Source organism: Schistocerca nitens, chromosome 1 (genome assembly GCF_023898315.1).
Source record: "Schistocerca nitens isolate TAMUIC-IGC-003100 chromosome 1, iqSchNite1.1, whole genome shotgun sequence".
NCBI classification, from domain to species: domain Eukaryota; kingdom Metazoa; phylum Arthropoda; class Insecta; order Orthoptera; family Acrididae; genus Schistocerca; species Schistocerca nitens.
Window position 1 is genome coordinate 572,101,811 of NC_064614.1, and position 20,241 is coordinate 572,122,051.

General features: G+C 36.7%; 1 protein-coding gene across 1 annotated transcript in view; it reads right to left on the bottom strand.

Moving 5' to 3' along the window:
• Positions 1-11,724: 11,724 nt before the first annotated feature.
• Positions 11,725-20,241, bottom strand: part of LOC126254994 (carnitine O-palmitoyltransferase 1, liver isoform-like) — a 222,565-nt gene continuing 214,048 nt past the window's right edge. Inside the window, exons 15-16 of the mRNA XM_049955356.1 lie at positions 18,104-18,463; positions 11,725-12,676 (exon numbers count right to left, since the gene is read on the bottom strand). Coding sequence (XP_049811313.1) covers positions 12,578-12,676; positions 18,104-18,463 — 459 coding nt within the window. The 3' untranslated portion in view covers positions 11,725-12,577. The remainder of the gene's footprint in view (positions 12,677-18,103; positions 18,464-20,241) is intronic.

Here is a 20,241-nt window from a genome sequence, read left to right on the forward strand (position 1 = left end):
TGAAACTGAAGAAACTGCAAAAAGGTGGAAATTTAAGGAGATGGGACCTGGATAAACTGAAAGGACCAGAGGTTGTAGAGAATTTCAGACAGCGTATTAGGGAACGATTGACAAGAATGGGGGAAAGAAATACAGTTGAAGAAGAATGGGTAGCTTTGAAAGATGAAATAGTGAAGGCAGCAGAGGATCAAGTACCGCAAAATGGGGTAACTTGGAATGGTGGGGTTACTTGGAACACTTGCGTTATGCTTTGCTTCTAGTTGGTTGACAACAATGATGTGAAGTGAATTTCATTTGTTTCATGTTCAGTCAGAAGAAGAAAGCTTTGTGTGTGTTTTCTGGCGCAAATTTATAGTAAACTACTACAGTAAGTACCTTTTAAGCAATTTTAATCACAGAGACTTTTCTTAACCCAAAAATATAGCTCTGTAAACTTCGGCCATGCAACGAAATACATAAAAGTGAAATTAATGGCACTTTGTCAGTTTCTAACCTCACTTGACACTTATTGCCAACATGGCTATATCAACAAACTTTCATTACTTCTCAAACTTTCTGACATATTTACTGTTTTATATTTTAATGACAAATGTGGGGTAACTTGGAATGGGTGTTGCAAGTAACCCCATGCATTTCAAGTTACCCCAGGTTGTAATGTAAACGCAATTTCTCACTGTAATTACATAGACAGACAAATGGAATATGATAGTTTTATTTATTTTGTTTGTTTTGTTTTAGTCCAAGATGCCAAGAGTGTATAAAAGGACCCCTGGTGGTCACAAATATAGAAATTATTCTGAAGAAACCTTACAGGAGGCTTTGCAAGAATATAGAGTGGTGTTATTTCATTGAATAAGGCAGCAAAGAAGAATGGAATCACTGCATCAACTCTTTGCAGAAAATTATAAGGCAAAAATATGAAAAATGTTGGTAGACCAACAGTATTGACACCTGAGGATGAAAAATTTCTTGTGGAGGGAATTATGCTGGCAAGTGAATGGGGGTTTCCATTTACTCAGTTCGATGTTTGTCTCATTGGGAAAGGGTTTTTAGATCGAAGAGGTGATGCAGAGAATCGTTTTACAAACAATATGCCTGGAATCAATTGGGTAAGATGATTCCTTGATAGACATTGATCAGTTCTGTCAGAGCGTTTGTGCCAGAATATAACTCGAGCAAGAGCAGCTCTCACTGCAGAAGTGATGGAAGAATATTTTGAGAAATTGAAAAAATCTCCCGATGGGTTGACTCAAGAAGCAGTCGTAAACTACGATGAAACTAACATGACCGATGACCCCCAAAGGAAAAAAGTTACTACTCGCAGGGGATATAAGAATCCAGACCGAATAATTGAGTACTCAAAGTCTAGTGTGTCTGTAATGTTTAGTGGTTCAGCCTCTGGACTTCTTCTACCTGTCTATGTTTGCTATAAAGCAGAACACCTGTATGGCTCGAGGACTGAAGAGGGCTCTACTGGCTGTCGGTACAACAGATCTAAGAATGGTTGGTTCAATGGGACGATTTTCGAGGACTGGTTTCACAGTGTTGCTTTGCCATACTTCAGAAAGTTGGATAAAGATTCTCCTAAAGCACTCATTGGTGATAATCTCAGCAGTCACATTTCAATGAAAGTTATCAATGAGTGTAAAGAAAACAATATTCGTTTTGTCCTACTGCCACCAAACAGCACCCATTTGTGTCAACCACTTGATGCAGCATATTTTAGGCCTCTTAAGAGGCTGTGGCGGAAGGTTCTTGATGAATATAAGACTAAACACAGGGGACCCATTCCAAAAGATTGTTTCCCTCATCTATTGAAGAAAACTCTTTGTCTTTAAATACGTCTGCTTGTGAGATGTCTGCTTGTGTGTGTATATGTGTGGATGGATATGTGTGTGTGTGCGAGTGTATACCCGTCCTTTTTTCCCCCTAAGGTAAGTCTTTCCGCTCCCGGGATTGGAATGACTCCTTACCCCCTCCCTTAAAACCCACATCCTTTCGTCTTTCCCTCTCCTTCCCTCTTTCCTGATGAGGCAACAGTTTGTTGCGAAAGCTTGAATTTTGTGTGTATGTTTGTGTTTGTTTGTGTGTCTATCGACGTGCCAGCGCTTTCGTCTGGTAAGTCACATCATCTTTGTTATAAATGTTTGAATGATTTAGAAAAAGATGGTTCGTCTACGCAAAACTTGATAGCCAGGTTTGAGACTACTGGGATCATACCTTTAAATAAAGATAAGGTTCTGAAGAACCTACCAAATGTGAATGAAGGGACTACACATGAGGAATCTTGGTCTGACAGTTTAAAAATGTTTTTGGAAGAATTTAAGAGATCTGAGACCTCACAGACCAGTGCAAAGCATTCAGTTAATCAGTGCTCAAACCCACAGCCCAGGAAGAAAAAGCACCTTGCTGTAATACCAGGGAGAAGTGTTTCAGTGGACGACATTCAGCAACTACTGGTATAGCAAAATAAGAAAAAATGGCAGCCCTCAGGTTCCAGTACTGGAGAAAAGGAGAAGAGTACCTGGGGACCAACAAATACAATCTGTACATCAGGTCAAGAGCACCAATAAAATGAGAGAACAGAATAAATCACAGGTGATTTGTACTGGCAGTGACATCAGTAGTGAGACTAGTGATTATTCTGTACAAGACTCTAGCAGTGACATAGACCTTATCTGTAGTTCCCCTGAACAAGAGGAAGAAGAAGAATACTGCCAGGAAGACGAAGGAAGTCAGTTTCACCAATACACAACTGCCAGAACTGGAAATATTGACTATAGTCACCTAAAGCCAAATGATTTCATCTTGGTGAGTCTTACGTATGATGAAGGAGCAAAGAAAGAGACTTTGAAACACTTTGTGGCTCAAATACTGAGCATTAATGGTGTCACATATAGTGTGAAATTCATGAGAAAATCAACAAAAGCATCAAACATATATGTATTCCCTCAACAAGATGACATGGGCTCTATAAACATAAAAAATGTTGTCCGTGTTGTTACCTCTTTATTTGAAAGAAGAGGACGCTACTGTTTTCCATTGGAAATATAAACTTATACTTTAATTTACAAGTAATTCTTTAACTATTTTGCATTTTGCACTAGATTTCACCCTCATGTAATACACATTTTGAATGTACATCAGTAGGCAATGCTTCAAAATGTTTACAACTGGTACCAGTGGTCAATTTTGGATTTTTATAAATAAAAAAAATCTAAAGTCTTCTTTTGTCTTTATTTCAGTGTTGCAAGTATCCCACAATAAGTCAAACTTGCAAAACTGCAAGTTTCTATTATAAAAGCATAGGTGTTCCAAGTAACACGCTCCCATGGGGTAACTTGGAACACCAACCTTTGGTAAAAAACTAGTATAACGAAATTTACAAAACTGTTTTGCTTCACATATTCATTTGCTCTGTAATGTCACCTGTACTTTGGAATTATTTAAATTAATATTTTGGCAAAACTGAACAAACCAGGTGCAGATGAAGATCAAAAGTGTTCCAAGTTACCTCATTTCATGGTAGGTAAAAAGACAAGGGCTAGTAGAAATCCTTGGGTAACAGACGAGATATTTAATTTAATTGATGAAAGGAGAAAATATAAAAATGCCGTAAATGAAGCAGACAAAAAGGAATATAAATTACTCAAAAAGGAGATCGACAGGAAGTGCAAAATTGTTAAGCAGGGATGGCTAGAGGATTAATGTAAGGATTTAGAGGCATATATCACTAGGGATAAAATAGATGCCGCCTACAGGGAAATTAAAGAGACCTCTGCAGAAAAGAGAACCACCTGTATGAATGTCGAGAGCTCAGATGGAAAACCAGTTCTAAGCAAAGAAGAAAAAGTGGAAATGTGGAAGGAGTATATAGAGGGTCTATACAAGGGCGATATACTTGAGGGCAATATTATGGAAATGGTTGAGGACATAGATGAAGGTGAAATGGGAGATATAATACTGCGTGAAGAATCTGACAGAGCACTGAAAAACCTAAGTCGAAACAAGGCCCCAGGAGTAGACAACATTCCATTAGAACCACTGACAGCCTTGGGAGAGCCACTCCTGACGAAACTCTACCATCTGGTGAGCAAGATGTGTGAGATAGGCGAAATACGTTCTGATTTCAAGAAGAATATGATAAATCCAATCCCAAAGAAAGCAGGTGTTGACAGGTGCAAAAACTACCCAACTGTTAGTTTAATAAGTCACGGTTGCAAAATGCTAACACGAATTCTTTACAGACAAATGGAAAAACTGGTTGAAGTAGACCTCAGGGAAGATCAGTTAGGATTCCATAGAAATGTTGGAACACGTGAAGCAATACTGACCCTACGACTTATCTTAGAAAATAGATTAAGGAAAGGCTAACCTATGTTTCTAGCATTTGTAGACTTAGAGAAAGCTTTTGAGAATGTTGACTGGAATACTCTCTTTCAAATACTGAGGGTGGCAGGGGTAAAACACAGGGAGCGAAAGGCTATTTACAATTTGTCCAGAAACCAGATGGCAATTATAAGAGTAGAGGGGCATGAAAGGGAAGCAGTGGTTGGGAAGGGAGTGAGACAGGGTTGTAGGCTATCCCCGATGTTATTCAATCTGTAATTGAGCAAGCAGTAAAGGAAACAAAAGCAAAATTTGTAGTAGGGATTATAATTCACAGTGACGAAATAAAAACTTTGAGGTTTGCTGATGACATTGTAATTCTGTCAGAGACAGAAAAGGCCCTGGAAGAGCAATTGGATGGAATGGACAGTGTCTTGAAAGAGGGATATAAGATGAAAATCAACAAAAGCAAAACGAGGATACCGGAATGTAGTCGAATTAAATCAGGTGATGCTGAGGGAATTAGATTAGGAAATGAGGCACTTAAAGTAGTAAATGAGTTTTGCTATACGGGGAGCAAAATAGCTGATGATGGTTGAAGGAAGTAGAGAGGATATAAAATGTAGACTGGCAATAGCAAGGAAAGCGTTTCTGAAGGAGAGAAATTTGTTAACATAGAGTATAGATTTAGATGTCAGGAAGTCTTTTCAAAAAGTATTTGTATGGAGTGCAGCCATATATGGAAGTGAAACATGGACAGTAAATAGTTTAGACAAGATAGAAGCTTTCGAAATTTGAAGATTTGATGGGTCGATCACGTAACTAATGAGGAGGTGCAGAATAGAATTGTGGAGAAGAGGAATTTGTGGCACAACTTGACTACAAGAAGGGATCGGTTGATAGGACATGTTCTGAGGCATCAAGGGATCACCAATTTAGTATAGGAGGGAAGTGTGGAGGATAAAAATCGTAGATGGAAATTAAGGGACGAATACACTAAGCAGATTCAGAAGGATGTAGGTTTCAGTAGTTACTCAGAGATGAAGAAGCCTGCACAGGATAGTGTAGGAAGGAGAGCTGCATCAAAGCAGTCTGTGGACTGATGACCATAACAACAACAAAGATTCTAAGGATACTGTCCATCTGACATTTCGAGTAGTTTTTGTGACCATTTGCCATTTCAGTTGAAGGCGCTTCTGTGCATATGCGTATGTGACTGAGTGAGCTGCAGGGTAATTCCAGTTTTAATGCCAAATATTTTTACATTAAAACTGTCTGGGGCATCTACAGTGTCTTCCTCAGGAAGATTTTCCAAGTCTCCATAATGAGATTGAAAAAGTGCCCCAACATTTCAACTGACATATTTGTGTGAAAGACCTTTTCAGGGATACGTACCTCAGTTGGTAGAAATGGAACACTCACATGATAACTTTGCTATCCGTCTGTCAGTCTGTCTATTCAACTGTTGAAAACTCTTTTATCATATCAAGCAGAAATTTTTGTCAAATACTATTGTGTAAAAAATTTAAGCTTCTAAGTCAGTGTGGTCGAACGATATGGCCATTCGTGTCACATATTTTGATACTCACAAACTCACTCATCAAAACCTGCAGAGTATTTCCTGTTGGCCTAGAATCATGAAATTTGGCAAAAGTCGAGGTTTCACAGCACAATAAAGGAACTTCTCCAGAATGCAAATTTTTTATCATATCACAAGAAAAAAAATTTTTTTGTAGTTTGTTATCAGACTGTCTGCCTGTTCGCCCGCCTGCTAAAAGCCCTTTTCCTCAGGAACGGGTAGACATATCAAGTTCAGATTTAAGTCACATACTAAGATCCATAAGCCCTTGGCGGTGTAATAAATGTAAGCTTGTAAGTCAATGCAACAAAAAGATACGACCATATATGTGACATATTTTGCTGCTCGCTAACCCATTCATCAAAATTTATAGGCTACTTCCCGTAGGTCTAGAATCATTAAATTTGACAAAAAACAAGGTTTCGCAGTACAAATATAGGAAAAAATCCGAAAATTGTTAATTTGTAATTATATCACACGAAAAAAACTTATTTGGCATTTAACTGATGTCAAACTTGAAATTAATACATTCTCGAAAAATTTGGAATCCTTGGGACCGATAGCTTGCCAGTATCAGTGTCCATAATAGGCAAAAACGGTAGAGGTCTCGATTTCTGGAAACTAACTATATAAATAATTAAGTTTGTATGGAACACTTAGTGTGCGAGTCCAACTTGCACCTGGCCAGCTTTATTGATTCGATCATGAAACTAAATAAGTCAAGATAACGTGGCAACTTGAGTGTAAAACTATGTGAAATTGTCTGCGTCTGTCCGTATGACTACAATTTGTACCAGATAAAAATTGTATATGTCTTTAGCGAGCCAAAAACAATTACAATACTGAAAATTTGTTTTGTTTGTGATCTATGTTGTTTAGAAATATGAAATATAGAACCAAGTCACATGCAGTGTGACTGCATCACCATTTAAATGTGGCACATGCACAGTTTTCCACTCTTCTTCCTCCTTGTGCTCAGACTGCGTGGCATGGCGGTGGGGAAATGTGCAGTGCCAGAAATCTGGGCAGCCCATGGTTTAGATGATTCCTAGGGCATAACACCCTTTACTTTCGTTGATTCAGGATACAAGATGTTGAAGACTAAGCCATCAGCAAATGCAGGGCTACTTTAAATGGTTTGTTCGTTTTCAACATTGTCTATTTTCCAACGTATTACATGTAAAAACATGATTGATTATGAGTAGAACTGTAAATTCACCTAGTTTGCATTGTGCCCACCGGTTGGTGTTACAAGTGCAATACCTCGAAATAATACAATCTGTAGCGGAGACCATTCCCATAACCTAGAAGTTAGTTGCCCTGATGAGAGGTGCTGCAAAGATGATTGAAATGCTGGTGGAATAGTTGTTTTAATATTTTATAGTGATGTGGCCTAACACATGAAATGATTTTATCCAGTCCAGTTATGGTTCATATTTCAAAATGGCCACTGGCATCCTAGAATGTGATGTTGGTAGTAACCTGACAACCAAAATAAGACAGTGTACAGCAAAGGCCATCCCAAGAACCTAGCAATTAGCAACCCTGAAGAGAACCATTGTAAAGATAGCTGAAATGTTGATAGTATATTTGTTTCACAGTTTTGTAAAAATGTAGCCAAACATCCAAAATTATTTTATACAAATTGACACTGGCCATGGAAGTTTACAAACACTCTCCAGTCACATTAATGTGACCATCTGTATGTTTCTCAGTTGAGGATCCATGGCACAAACAGGCTTATCTAGGTGGCTCTACAGATTCTTGATTGGGTTCAAGTCCGGAGAGTTTAGAGGCCAGGGGAGAGGAGAACAGCAAACTCATCCTGGTGCTCTTTGAACATGCACGTACACTAAAGCTGTGTGACATATTGCATTGTCCTGCTGGTAGATGCCATCATGTCAAGAAAAAACAAACTGCATGTAGGAGAGGACATGGTCCCCAATGATAGATACTTATTTGTATTGACCTACTGTGCCTTTCAAAATGACAAGATCACCCAGAGAATGCCATGAAAACATTCTCCAGATCATAATGCTCCCTCCCGCATCCCAGACCCTTCTGACGATTGTCATCTGAAAAGGCGACCTGTTGCCACTCAGAGAATTCCAATTATAGTATTGGTGAACAAATTCCAGCCCTTGTCACAAATGAACAGCAGACAGCATGGGTGCATGAACCAGATGGCAGATATGGAGGCCCATATACAGCAATGTACACTGAACAGTCATTGAGGAAACACTGTTAGCAGCCCCTCAGTTCATCTGGGCAGTCAGTTGCTCAACAGTTGGGTCATCCACACATGTCCACAGCCATCATTCATTCCTGTCGTCTATGGCCCTCTGTGCACCACAGTTGCCTTGGCACTGGTTGTTTTGGATAGTGCCATTTTGCTATGCACAGTGTATTTTAAACACAACAGCATGTGAACAGTTTACAAACTTAGCTGTTTTGGAAATGCTTCCACACATGGCCTGAAAGCGAATGATCATGCCCTTTAGGAGGTCAGATAAATCACTCTATTTCCACATCACGACTACGAGTGCACTGTTTGCCACATACCCCCAACACGATTGATACCCTCCACCGCTAGTGCTGCCACCCACCATCTGTGAGCAGTTATTGCAATTTGCCATCGAACATAGGTGGTGATCACATTAATCTGACTGGGCCATGTATTTATACATGTGTCACTTCAATGTGATCCTGTGATGAAAGTATCTCTACTATCATAGACATTTTCTAGGAGACAGTTGAACCTTGGCGGATATTTCCCACCCTTCACAACTTTAGATGGTACCGTCAAATTGGGTAAAGTTGTGGTGAAGCTGACCAAAAAATTCAAGAAACATTTTATGTCAAATAACTACACATTGGTGAAGAAAATTCTTTTTATTTTAGTTATCGTATTTGCTGTTTGGAACTCCTTCATTTATGCAAATGGCTAAGTGCACACTATTCTGATTCTCTCTTTGAATACTAATGATTTTCAGAAGAACTGTTTTTTAACTTTTTAATGAGCTAAAACTTTTATTTATGTAACTGATGGACAACAAATGTGTCTAGGTCTTAATGTATGCCATGCACTGACCATTCACAATGACAACTAGAACAAAAGAAATTATACCTATTTACCTATTTATAGGCATATAAACAAAACTCTACATATTCTTGGTGCAGCTGATACATTTACTTCTTTTCTCAAGAGATTCTTTCATGAACAAATATTCACAATGCATCAGTGTGACCTAGTGAATGCAACAACAATGTGACACAGTGGATGCAGCAACAATTTTCAGTAACAGTCTAATAATGGAATGGGCAAGTTATTGTTGCAAATGTCTATATGATAACTTATGAATTTGTAACATAGGTAGTTCTGTTTTTTGCAACATACATTTGAGATTGTTAGAGTTGTCAGTGTGAAAATACCAGTTGTGTACAAAAGTAAGTCAGGTGAACTGAAGGGCCAAGCTTGAGATTGGTGTTGGCAGTACCAGAGAGGGCTGACCTTTTGTGAAGTTATACCATTTGCATCAGTCGCCTGATGGTATGCAGTTGAAGGGAAGCAGGGGAAGTTTATGGGCATGTTTACTGTTCCCAACATGGATTTCCAGTTGCAGCAGCATGCATAAATTCGATTTTGCATTATTCTTGACAGAACTCCATCAAAATCATTGGAAATGTAACAGCAAGCCTACAGAGAACAATTCATGGGTAAAATACAAGTTTCTGAGTGACATAAACAATTTTGGGAGGGTAGAAATGACCTTGAAGATGTTCTACGCCCTCTATGGCCCTCAACTTTGAAGACTGAAACCAATGTCAACACAATTGGTGTCATGTTTCAGGAAGACCATTGTTTATTGTTAACAAAGATTGCCAAGATTATGACTATATCCTATGGATCAGCTGAAGACATTGTACAAAATGTTCTAGGGTATAGGAAAGTTACAGAAAGTGGGTGCCACTTGTGATCAGTGATGAACCGAAGGCTCACTGCATGATGGCATGTCAACAATGAAAGGTAAGGTTCCAGTGAGAACCAGATTTTTTGGACAAAGCCATCACATGCAGCAAATCCTGGTTTCATCATTATGACCCAGGGACAGAACAGGAAAGTTTCCACTGGAAACATCCTTCAAGCCCAAGTCCTAAAAAGGCCAAAGTTCAACCAAGTGCAGCAAAAGTCCTGCATCTTGTCTTCTTTGATAAGCAAGGCATTGTGCATGATCATTTGGTGGATGAGAAAAATACTGCTATTGCAAATCACTATTGTGACACATTGAAGTGGCCATCATGGAGCAAAAGTGTTGCTCAAAGAGAGTGAATCCTTCATCAGAATAATGCACTGGCTCATTGCACCATCAAGACTTGAGAAACAATAACTGAATTAGGCATTATGGTGATGCCACATCCACCTTATTCACTGGACATAGCACTGTGTGACTTCCACCTGTTTCCTGCACTGAAAAAAGAGCTTCAGGGTTGTTATTTTCAGACTGATAGAGAGCTAAACAATCAAATTTTGGGTATGCTCAACAGACTATCAAAAAGGAGATTCAGGGAGTGTTTTGAACAATGGACTGAGACTGGAATTGTTGTATTGTGTATGAGGGAGATTACTTTGAAGGTCTGTCATGGAATTTGAATAAAGGTGAGCAGTACTTTCCACTAAATAAATAATTTTGGTTATTTTTTGATACATCCTCATGCAAATGTGTCTCACAGAAATTTTAACTGAAAAACAGTCATTAACAAGGCTAGCCAAATGTATTAAACTCCTAAGGGAATCCTGAGAAACAGGATTCATGGTCATTACAGTAAAACACTAGGTTATCAGCCAGTTTTAGAGCTACGGAAGAAGAGTGTGTGTTTCTGTGGAACTCCATAAAGCAAATTTGTGATCACATTTCTTTGTCCTTAGACTTTCTTTATATGTTACTCTGAAATTATTATTGAAATGTAATTAATATTCCAAATTTATGTTTCAATTACAGATACAGTTTTGGAACAATATTGTCACCCTAGACATCAGCCTTTAAAATTTCCACTACAAATAGTGTTACATAAATATGCAATGGTCAGCCACATTAAATAAAATTTATTTCCTCATCTGCACTGTCTTATAAATCCACAATGACATCCTTATTAAATCACTGCTGCTATTCAGTGACAGGATTTTTAGACCATGTAAAGTACAACAGACTTTAAGCAAGAAGAAGCAAAAACTACTTGTGCTCCTAAAGCAAGACCAAAGAGAATTAATTTATTGCACTTCTACCATTACAATATATTTTGATGTTATATAAATTGTATCAGAGCCTGAAGTACAAATACTGCATTTTCAACTGTGTTAATATGCCAATTAAGTTGTCATTACAGTGTGTATGAATGATTGAAATGTGAACACTCTTGCAGCTTGTGAACATTGTGCAGATATTGTTTTCTTCTTCCCTACATGGTGTAAGATGTTTCTCCCTACATATTAGGTATAAACATTCTCAAAGTCAAAGTTGAGCATTTTTAATCAAGTCAGTGATGTTCAGCAGAAGCCCTAAATTCTCTCAAGAATTTAATACTTTAAGAAAAACACTATTGTTTTTTTTAAAAAAAGGGCTAATTTACTCAGAAACTGTTTTGTGAAGCAAAATTGGAAATCTGTGCATTTCTTTCTGAAATAAAAATGGTGCATTCTTTATTTATGAGACTATGTTTTATATTATTCTGAGATCTTTGTAATTAAGGTTTCAAAAATGTTTGCATGTTGTACTTTTGACACTGATTATAGAGATCAGAAACTTCAACAACATACATAAAATTGCAATATTTTATTATGTATAACAAACTTCTTTCTGACGCATGAAATGATAAGATATCTGTTTGGTTTAACAATGAACAATATGGGTAAAATAAAACTTTTTTTAAAGAAAGTCTTTGGTCAGTTTAGTTTTCTTATATTACAAACTAAAGACAGTGTAGATGTGTTACACTTCAGTCTTAAAAAATGTGGTCACTGTGTATAAATCACACTTACAAAAGACAAACATCAACAATTACTTTCTTACATGAAACTTTATAATGATACATACATATATAATTAAACTGAGGTATCTTCCTTTTGAATCACATTAATATTCACCCAAAGCCAAATGCTAGCAACTATAATGTTCCATTCACAGTGCAGACAACTAACACATACATTACTATGCGCTCTCCACACATACTGTTTACTACAAACAATGACCTTCAAGCCATCTTGACTATGAACACATTATAATTTTCTGGCACCATTTCTTAATTTAATTCATTGCCACACAGTGATAATAACTTTAAACATACACAAATAATATTATGCACTGGAAATACAGTAATAAAGCTGATTTATCAACTTCAAACTTTCAAAAATTCAGTCTTCTTTTATAAGTAATATCCATAATGAAGAGCTGAAACTTGTCCATTTACTTTTCCATGTTGCTACTGTTGATTTACACAAACAGAAACCATTGTATATAAAAACAGTGACAGATGTTGAGCACATGGACACTGATAAACTACAGATGGCATTTGTTTTAAAGGAATATCCTGGATTGAAGAATATTACATGTGATGATATAAACTGAGGTACAACTTCATTCAGGATTAACTGAACTTGGGTGCTCTTTTGGATCAACCCTTTACTTTTTTCTCTCTTTCCTTCCACTCTAGGAATAAGTTTTTCATGTCATTCATTGATGTCTGAATTGCTGCAGCAAACCTTTTAGAATCCTAAAATGGAAAATACATCACTTGAAAACTGAATATTATCACACCATTATATAATATTACACTTTATGCTACTGAAAATGAAATACAGATACAATGTTAACAATATTTGCAACAGACTTGGATTGTTTTCTTACAAATTGTTAAAGCAAGAAAAACTGGAGAATTGTTAACAGATACAAATAAAAAGTTGAATATCATCTTTCAGGTATCTCAAAAAGTCCCTCTTTTCACATGAAAGAAAATAGGAAATTGAGAAAAGGAAACATAAGATGCAACACCGGCATAAGTTGGGAAAACTGCTCTGTCTTATGAACTAGAAGATGTTTAATATACACAAAAATGAGAGCTCAGTTAAGAGATTAATTAACAAGATTCAAATTGTGCAATACTAAAAAGGATCTGCCAGCTGTCAGTAAATGAAAGATGAAAAACTCAGATAGATTCACACGGTGCCAACAGAAATGTAGCACATGGAAGGGAATACAAAAAACTGGAGAACATGGGCAAAGAGAAAAAATGGAAAAATTATGGAAGTAAAATTACTGGAGGCCGATATTTGTAGATACACTGAGAGACAAAACACATAAACGGAAACAACAACTTAAATTAAACACTGACTGTTACAAGGGGGGAGCCAGTTTTGCTCCCTGGCTATGCACCATGATATGCTCATTTTACTGTACTTTTTTTGTAGATACATTGAGAGACAAGAAGTATACAGGGAAACAACAGCTTACATTAAATACTGACGGTTACAAGGGGTAAGCCAGCTTTGTTTCCCTGGCCATGCACCACGATTTGCTCATTTTATTGTGCTTCTTACTTTCTATGTCTTGCCTTTTTTTGTTTTATTTTATCAGTATTTATCTCCCTTTTAAATATTTTCTGTCTAGTTCTTTTCAGTTTCACTATTTTATTGCTTCTCCCCAGCTACTCCTTCTAGTCTTTCTTCTAAATAAATAGTAACCAAGGTAGTCAGGAAAGATATTGGTCTAAATCTATACTTGTACTTAATGCGGGTTCAAATCCGCACCATATAATCACAGTTTATATTTCCTCTGATTCTTCAAAATCATGAATATTAAGGTACTTCCTTCTATAGTACCTCAGGCAATTTTTCCCCATTTCCTTGCTAAATTTAATGTCTTCACTCCACTGTCTAATGATTTCATTGTCACCAATATTCTACTTTCAGGGCCATATATGGGGAAGGGGGGGGGGGGGGCAGGAGGGGAATAGAGCAACTGACTAAGGTGGCAAGTTATAGGGAGCGGCAACAGTTGTCGAAAATTGTTTACAAATTAAAGGTATCAAATATGTTCCTAAAATTTAAATCTGCTGTTAAAAGACGAAAGTGAAGCAATCCACACTGGCAGTACTGATTAGGTTTCACACCACACACACATTCCTAAAATCTAAATCTCCCTCTCATCAGGGAATGTTAGTTGACACACATGCAGAGTGTGTTAATGTAGTGTCATTTTATTACCATTAGTAAAGATAAAAAACAGCTCTTTTTATAACTTATGACAGAGTGTTCCTACACGTTTCAGTTTTAATTGATAGTTATGTGACAATATTGTTAAAATGGTGTTAAGGTACATCCACACCACAGTGATTTCATTAATTTTGCTCATGTATGCAGTTTCCCTATTAAAAAAAAAACTTTTGAAACTTCATTTTACAAACAGATTTTTTTAAACTTCTGTGAGTCAAATGACAAATTAATTTATCATCAGGTTTTTGTACATGGATCTGTAATAGTGGAGAGTAGCAGACACACTCTGCATGACTTTCATGCAGATGACTGAATACAGTTTGCTTTAGTTCATTAAGTCAAATTGCAAGTGACTTTTAATGTTATTCTTACACCCTCATTAATGCATGCTGCTTTGCAATATTGTGATAATCACTGAAGTAAATGACCAGAAGAACGCTACTAAGTGGGGCTCGGTATTGATCTCTGACAAAAGAAAAAAGAAAATGAGAAGAAGAACCACTGAAGAAGCTTCCCCACCTTGATGCTTTTATGAAATCCTCAAAGAATTCGGTAGAGAAGAAACACTTTTCCCAAGTGTAATTGTAGAAGACCAGGAAGAAACACTTACCCCAAATAAACCAAAAGGTGAAGGAAACACACTTCAACCAGACAGAAGTGAAAAATGGAACACCCATCTTTGTTGAGGAACACTCAATGCTGATCACTTTTGGGAGCAGAGGAGGGGATGGGGTGGAGGGGGGTGACTGATAAAATCCGGGACTTCATTGCAATGAATGGGATGAAATAAACGAATTTTTTTTTCTGGAAAAGACTGGCAAATAATGAAATTATTGATAGAGATTATTTAGTGTATTCAGAAAGTCAGGAAACATCATTTTGTGCAACATATGCAAACACTTGGGAAGAGCTTGTGGTTGCTAAGGCTGGAAGCATCCAGAAGTAATTGCAGCCCACAAGAACGGGTTGAGGCACCAATAGTGTGGTTTAAGTTTTAAGAACTGAAGCTCAGCTCTGACCAGGATAGATGAAAAATTATTTACAGGACTTGAAAATGAAGTACAATATTAGCGTAATGTGTTACAAGGAGTTATTGCTCTTGTGAAGAAACTCTATTCTTGAGGACTATCATTCTGTGGAGGTGATGAACTGCTTGGAAGTGTTCACAACTGTAACTTTTATATGTGCATGGAACTTATTACTGAATTTGATCAATTTCTTGCTAGCCACATGTCACAATACAATGATTCTGAAAGGGAGAAACATCATACTTGTCTTTTGCTATGTATAAGGGAGTAATCAGAATCTTGTTGAAGAGGACAGTGGAAGAAATAATGGCAGAAACTATTGCAGCTAAATACTTTTCAGTCTTATTGATGGAAATCCTGATATTGCACACAGGCGTCAGTTAAGCTGTGTCTTGCATTTATGTCAATAAACTGGGATTAGCAGAAGAATGATTTGTTGAATTTATATCCAATGCAGGACACGGTGGCCAGGACCTAGCAGATGCAGAACTCCAGTTGGCATGGATTGGATATAAGGAACTGTAAAGGACAGAGTTACAACAATGCACCAAATATGTCAGGTATTTACCCTGGCTTGCAAGCTGGAATTCAAGCTGTCTCTCCTTACATTTGCAACTTCTCCTTCCCTCTCTCTCTCTCTCTCTCTCTCTCTCTCTCACTCCCTCTTCTATAAGGAACATTTAATTTTTTTCAGTGGTTCTAGTCAGCACTGGAATCATTGGAGTACATCTGCACATTTTTCAGTAAGACAACTTGACTGTTATATCCCTCTTGATAACCCGATTGTATACTAGAGAAGAAGGTTGAACAAAGATGGCGAGGCAATCATCAGAGCACTGTTGTCAGTCATGGGGAATGTATGTGAAAATTTTTTGTTGGAATATGAAGCTAGATGCATAATGAAGAAATTGTGTAGTTTTGAGACATCTTTTATTAATGTAATTTTGGATTCAATTACAGAAAGATTCAGAGTTGCAAGTAAGCAGTAGAAGTGAAAACAGCCACTGTTCACAAGTTGTACAGTTCCTTAGTTGGTTTCTTGCAAGAAATGAGAACAGGATATGAAGTTTTGAAGAAAATGGTGCTAAAAATCTACAAAATGAAGTTCATCAGGATAAGAAATGCAATATGTAAAACAAAAAATTCTTTCATGAATCTGAATCAAAAAATGGAAAATCCAAGCTGGACAAGTGCCAGTATTATGAAAAGGACAGACTGCTACTCACCATATAGTGAAGATGCTGATTTACAAACAGGCATAACAAAAAGATTGCTAAACAATTAAGCTTTCAGCCAAAAGGTTTTCTTCTTCTGACTTGGACAACATACACACACATACACACACACACACACACACACACACACACACACACACACACACACACACACAGAGAGAGAGACAAAGCTCAAGCACACACATGTGCCCACTGTCTCCATCTGTCCTCGGCAACCAGAGACAATGGTCGGGTATGTGAGAGCTGTATTTGCATGAATATGTGTGTGTATGTGGTCTAATTCAGAAGAAGGCCTTTGGGCCAAAAGCTTACTTGTATAGCAGTCTGCTTATTGGGCTTGTCTGCAATTAAACATCTCCACTATTTGATGAATTGACGAATCTGATTCAGACATTGAAAAAGCTAATGAGTCAGATGATATGCAGATATCCTTTATTTTGACTGAAGAAATGGATAAGAGTGTTTCTTCTTTTAAGGGCTTTAGTTAACCATTTAGGTTTTTGTTCTTTTTCTTTTAAGGACTTCAGTGAACCATTTAGGTTTTGGTCAGATGTGAAGAAGCTAACTCCACTTTAAATCCAGGAAGCATCATCATGGCATCTACAGTTCAAATATTGAGGTCTCAGCATTTATACCTGAGTGTTTGCACTTCAAAAGCTACAGCTCTGATGTAAAGAACAAAACTGAGTCACACACTCTTCCACGACTGTGCACTGTTATAACTTCAAGCTGAACAAATATATTTCAAGGAAGACGCAATACATGAAAGTCACAGATCAAGTAATGCTAATGCTAAAAGGTAGCAGCTTAGAAAATGTTTATTCAGATTTGAACAGAGCTCTTAAAATATACTTGAGTACTTCTGCTTCCAATTGCTCAACAGAAAAATTATTTTCTGCTGTAAGATATATAAATAATTATTTAAGGGCACTACAGAAATAGTATCTTCTTAGTTACCTTGGTGTCCTCTGACCTGACAGTGAAACTGGATTATGAGGAAATCATAAACTTGTTTAGAAATGACAGGACAAGAAAAAAAACCTTGTTATTTCAATAATCAGTGTTTCGCCCCCTGGTACCTTCCTAAATGTAATATTTGTTGTTTTTATAGTTTATATTTAATTTTAATAAAAGCACGATTATAGTGTTTGCATTTATATCTGTTCTATGACACTTTATTAAGTTTTTCTACTTGCAATTTTTATAAAAGCACAATTTTTGGTTTGCAACTCATAGTTAAGTATTACACAAACAAAAAACACACCCACATGTTAGGAAAACTTTAATAAATATCTGTGTTTAAAGTTGGGGGAGGGACAGCAGAGAGTTTTTTGCCCAGGGGTGTCAGTAGTATGAAATATGGGTCTGGCTAGTCTCTGACAGCCCTTCCTGTCGTAAGTGTTACTCTTAAATTTGACTTGGCAACTTTAATGTCCCCAGACACATGATTTGTAAGGACTTCTCATGCATTACCCTAATATTTTTCCTTCACTACATTCCCCTTTTTGTAATTAAGGAACTATCTAAAAGCTCTTAAGGCTAAAGGTTTAACAGTTTTTGTGTGTCTGTCAATATCCCTTCTTCCACTGTTACTTTCTTTTCATTCAGATTTAATTCAATACTGATATAAAAATAAACATTAAAAATACATATACGTATCACATACTGTCTGGGAAGAGCTGTGATTGCTGGAAATGTGGAAAAATATTACGTCTTCTCCAGCAATAATATATGAGACTCCATATCCATCTTTATGAGTTGGACCAAATCCACCAGCTGGTGTGATAGCCTTTGGATTTTTCCTTGGATCAACTTTTGCTATCTGGGTGTGAGGTGTTTGCGATGTTGAAAGACGCCATGGTTCTCCAAGTGCTTCATTCAGAAATGGTGAGTCAGTTTGAAAATACTTGGATAAGACATAAAGGCAAAATAAATGACGATCTATGCCCTTTCCACACATGGAATCTTTAAAACCTTTAGTGTGGACAGTACATGCTCTCTGCAGCTTTGATACCCGCTCCTCAACCTGTAAATTCAAAATGTCAATATGATAATTAGTTTCTGAAGACAGAGAGACAATGTCAAAAATATCTTAGTCATGAAAAAATATACAGTGCATTACAATCTACTGGTAAAGATATTGCTCCATTTGCTACCTTTATGCTCTTTAAATACCAGTAACTATTTTTTTACATAACCTTTCAATTATATCCAACTAAACATGCAATGCATATGCCAAGTACACCCAATAATGCCAAATTACTATTTGTACAATATATTATGTAACTTTATTATTCATGTTGTAATTTTTAAACTGCTAACTCTAATGGTGTATTTAGGTTTGTGTAAAGCCTTGTTAATTAAGAGAAATCAGTAAATTAAGTTGTCCCATTATCATGTAATCATCAAAATACTGTGAATTAAAAACACTTTATTCACTAAAAGACCTAAATCAGTAGACAGACTCAGTAGACTAAAGGACCTAACTCAGTAAACAGTAGACAGAGCTGTCTAATTTCCTTCTTTCCCATAACTAGTTTATCTTTTCCAAAAACTCATTAATTTAAGAAAAATCCATAATTAGTTTTGCCTAACCAAAAATACTTTCATCATTTAAGCCCTTCAATTTGTTTAATTCCCATTGTTTATGCTTTCCTTTTGTAACCCTAATTTTCCTGAATCAAAGAATTTTTTATCTAAATATGGCACAAATTAACAATGTGACTAAATTAAGAAAATTATGAAGCTGGAAATTTTATATGAAAATAGGTAATCCACCAATAGATGTAAAGTGTATCAATCAAATAGAACAATGAACTTCCTAATTATCTATCATATAGTTAAACCAAATCGTTGGACTCATTAGATCAACACCATTACTAAATATGACCCTTATGGTGTTATAAAATGAAATATAGTTACTAAATTCAGATAATATTCATATACCAGTCTTTAAATACCACTTCAGACAGGGAATCGCCAGTATGGGTCTAGCTAGTACACTGCTAACATCTCTCTGTCAGGAGCCACGATTGTGCATAAAAGTTTACCATTTAATGTTTCTATGTTGAAATATGCAGGCAGAATTTTTTGAACTAACATTTCAGTGTCACTCATTTCAAAACTTCCTAATAATTTATGTATCATCAGACATATATGAGCTTGAGTGCTCTTCTGTGTTGTTTCCCCCTTGTCAGCTTTTGTGTGAGAAACAATTACGCACACAGTCAATGGCTCATGAACTTCGAAGAAAGGGTGATAATATGGACATTGTTATATATAAAGTCAATGGACACTCAATCTGTCATCTGTGAAAGAGATATGAAGACAGGCATTAGTAATGGACTTGCTCTAATGCTACCACTTCATTATTATACCACTGCGTGATATCAAGATATGAGATAACTTACCTTGGTTCACTAGTAACATTGGTTTGACAGAAACTGGACTGATGGACTGATCAGAACAGACAAGAATGATAAATAACATACTGCTAATTATAAAAAATTTGTCATCACTTAGTGGTGATTTAAGTCAGAATAAATATGCCAATAGGTTAACATAAAACACACGGTGTTGCATCTATCATTTCTCAACTTAATTAAACAGTTTTCAGAAAGAGACCACAAGTTTAAAGATGCTGCGAAGGAAGAATGGTCTACAACCAAGTATGTATCTTACAACAGTCCATTTGAGTCCCAGGTCACATTTACCCAATGAGCAACATCTGATAAGGAACCCAGCTGAGGGTTATTAGTGAAGACCTAGATGGTATCTGTACTAGTGGGAGGCAGCCCACACTCA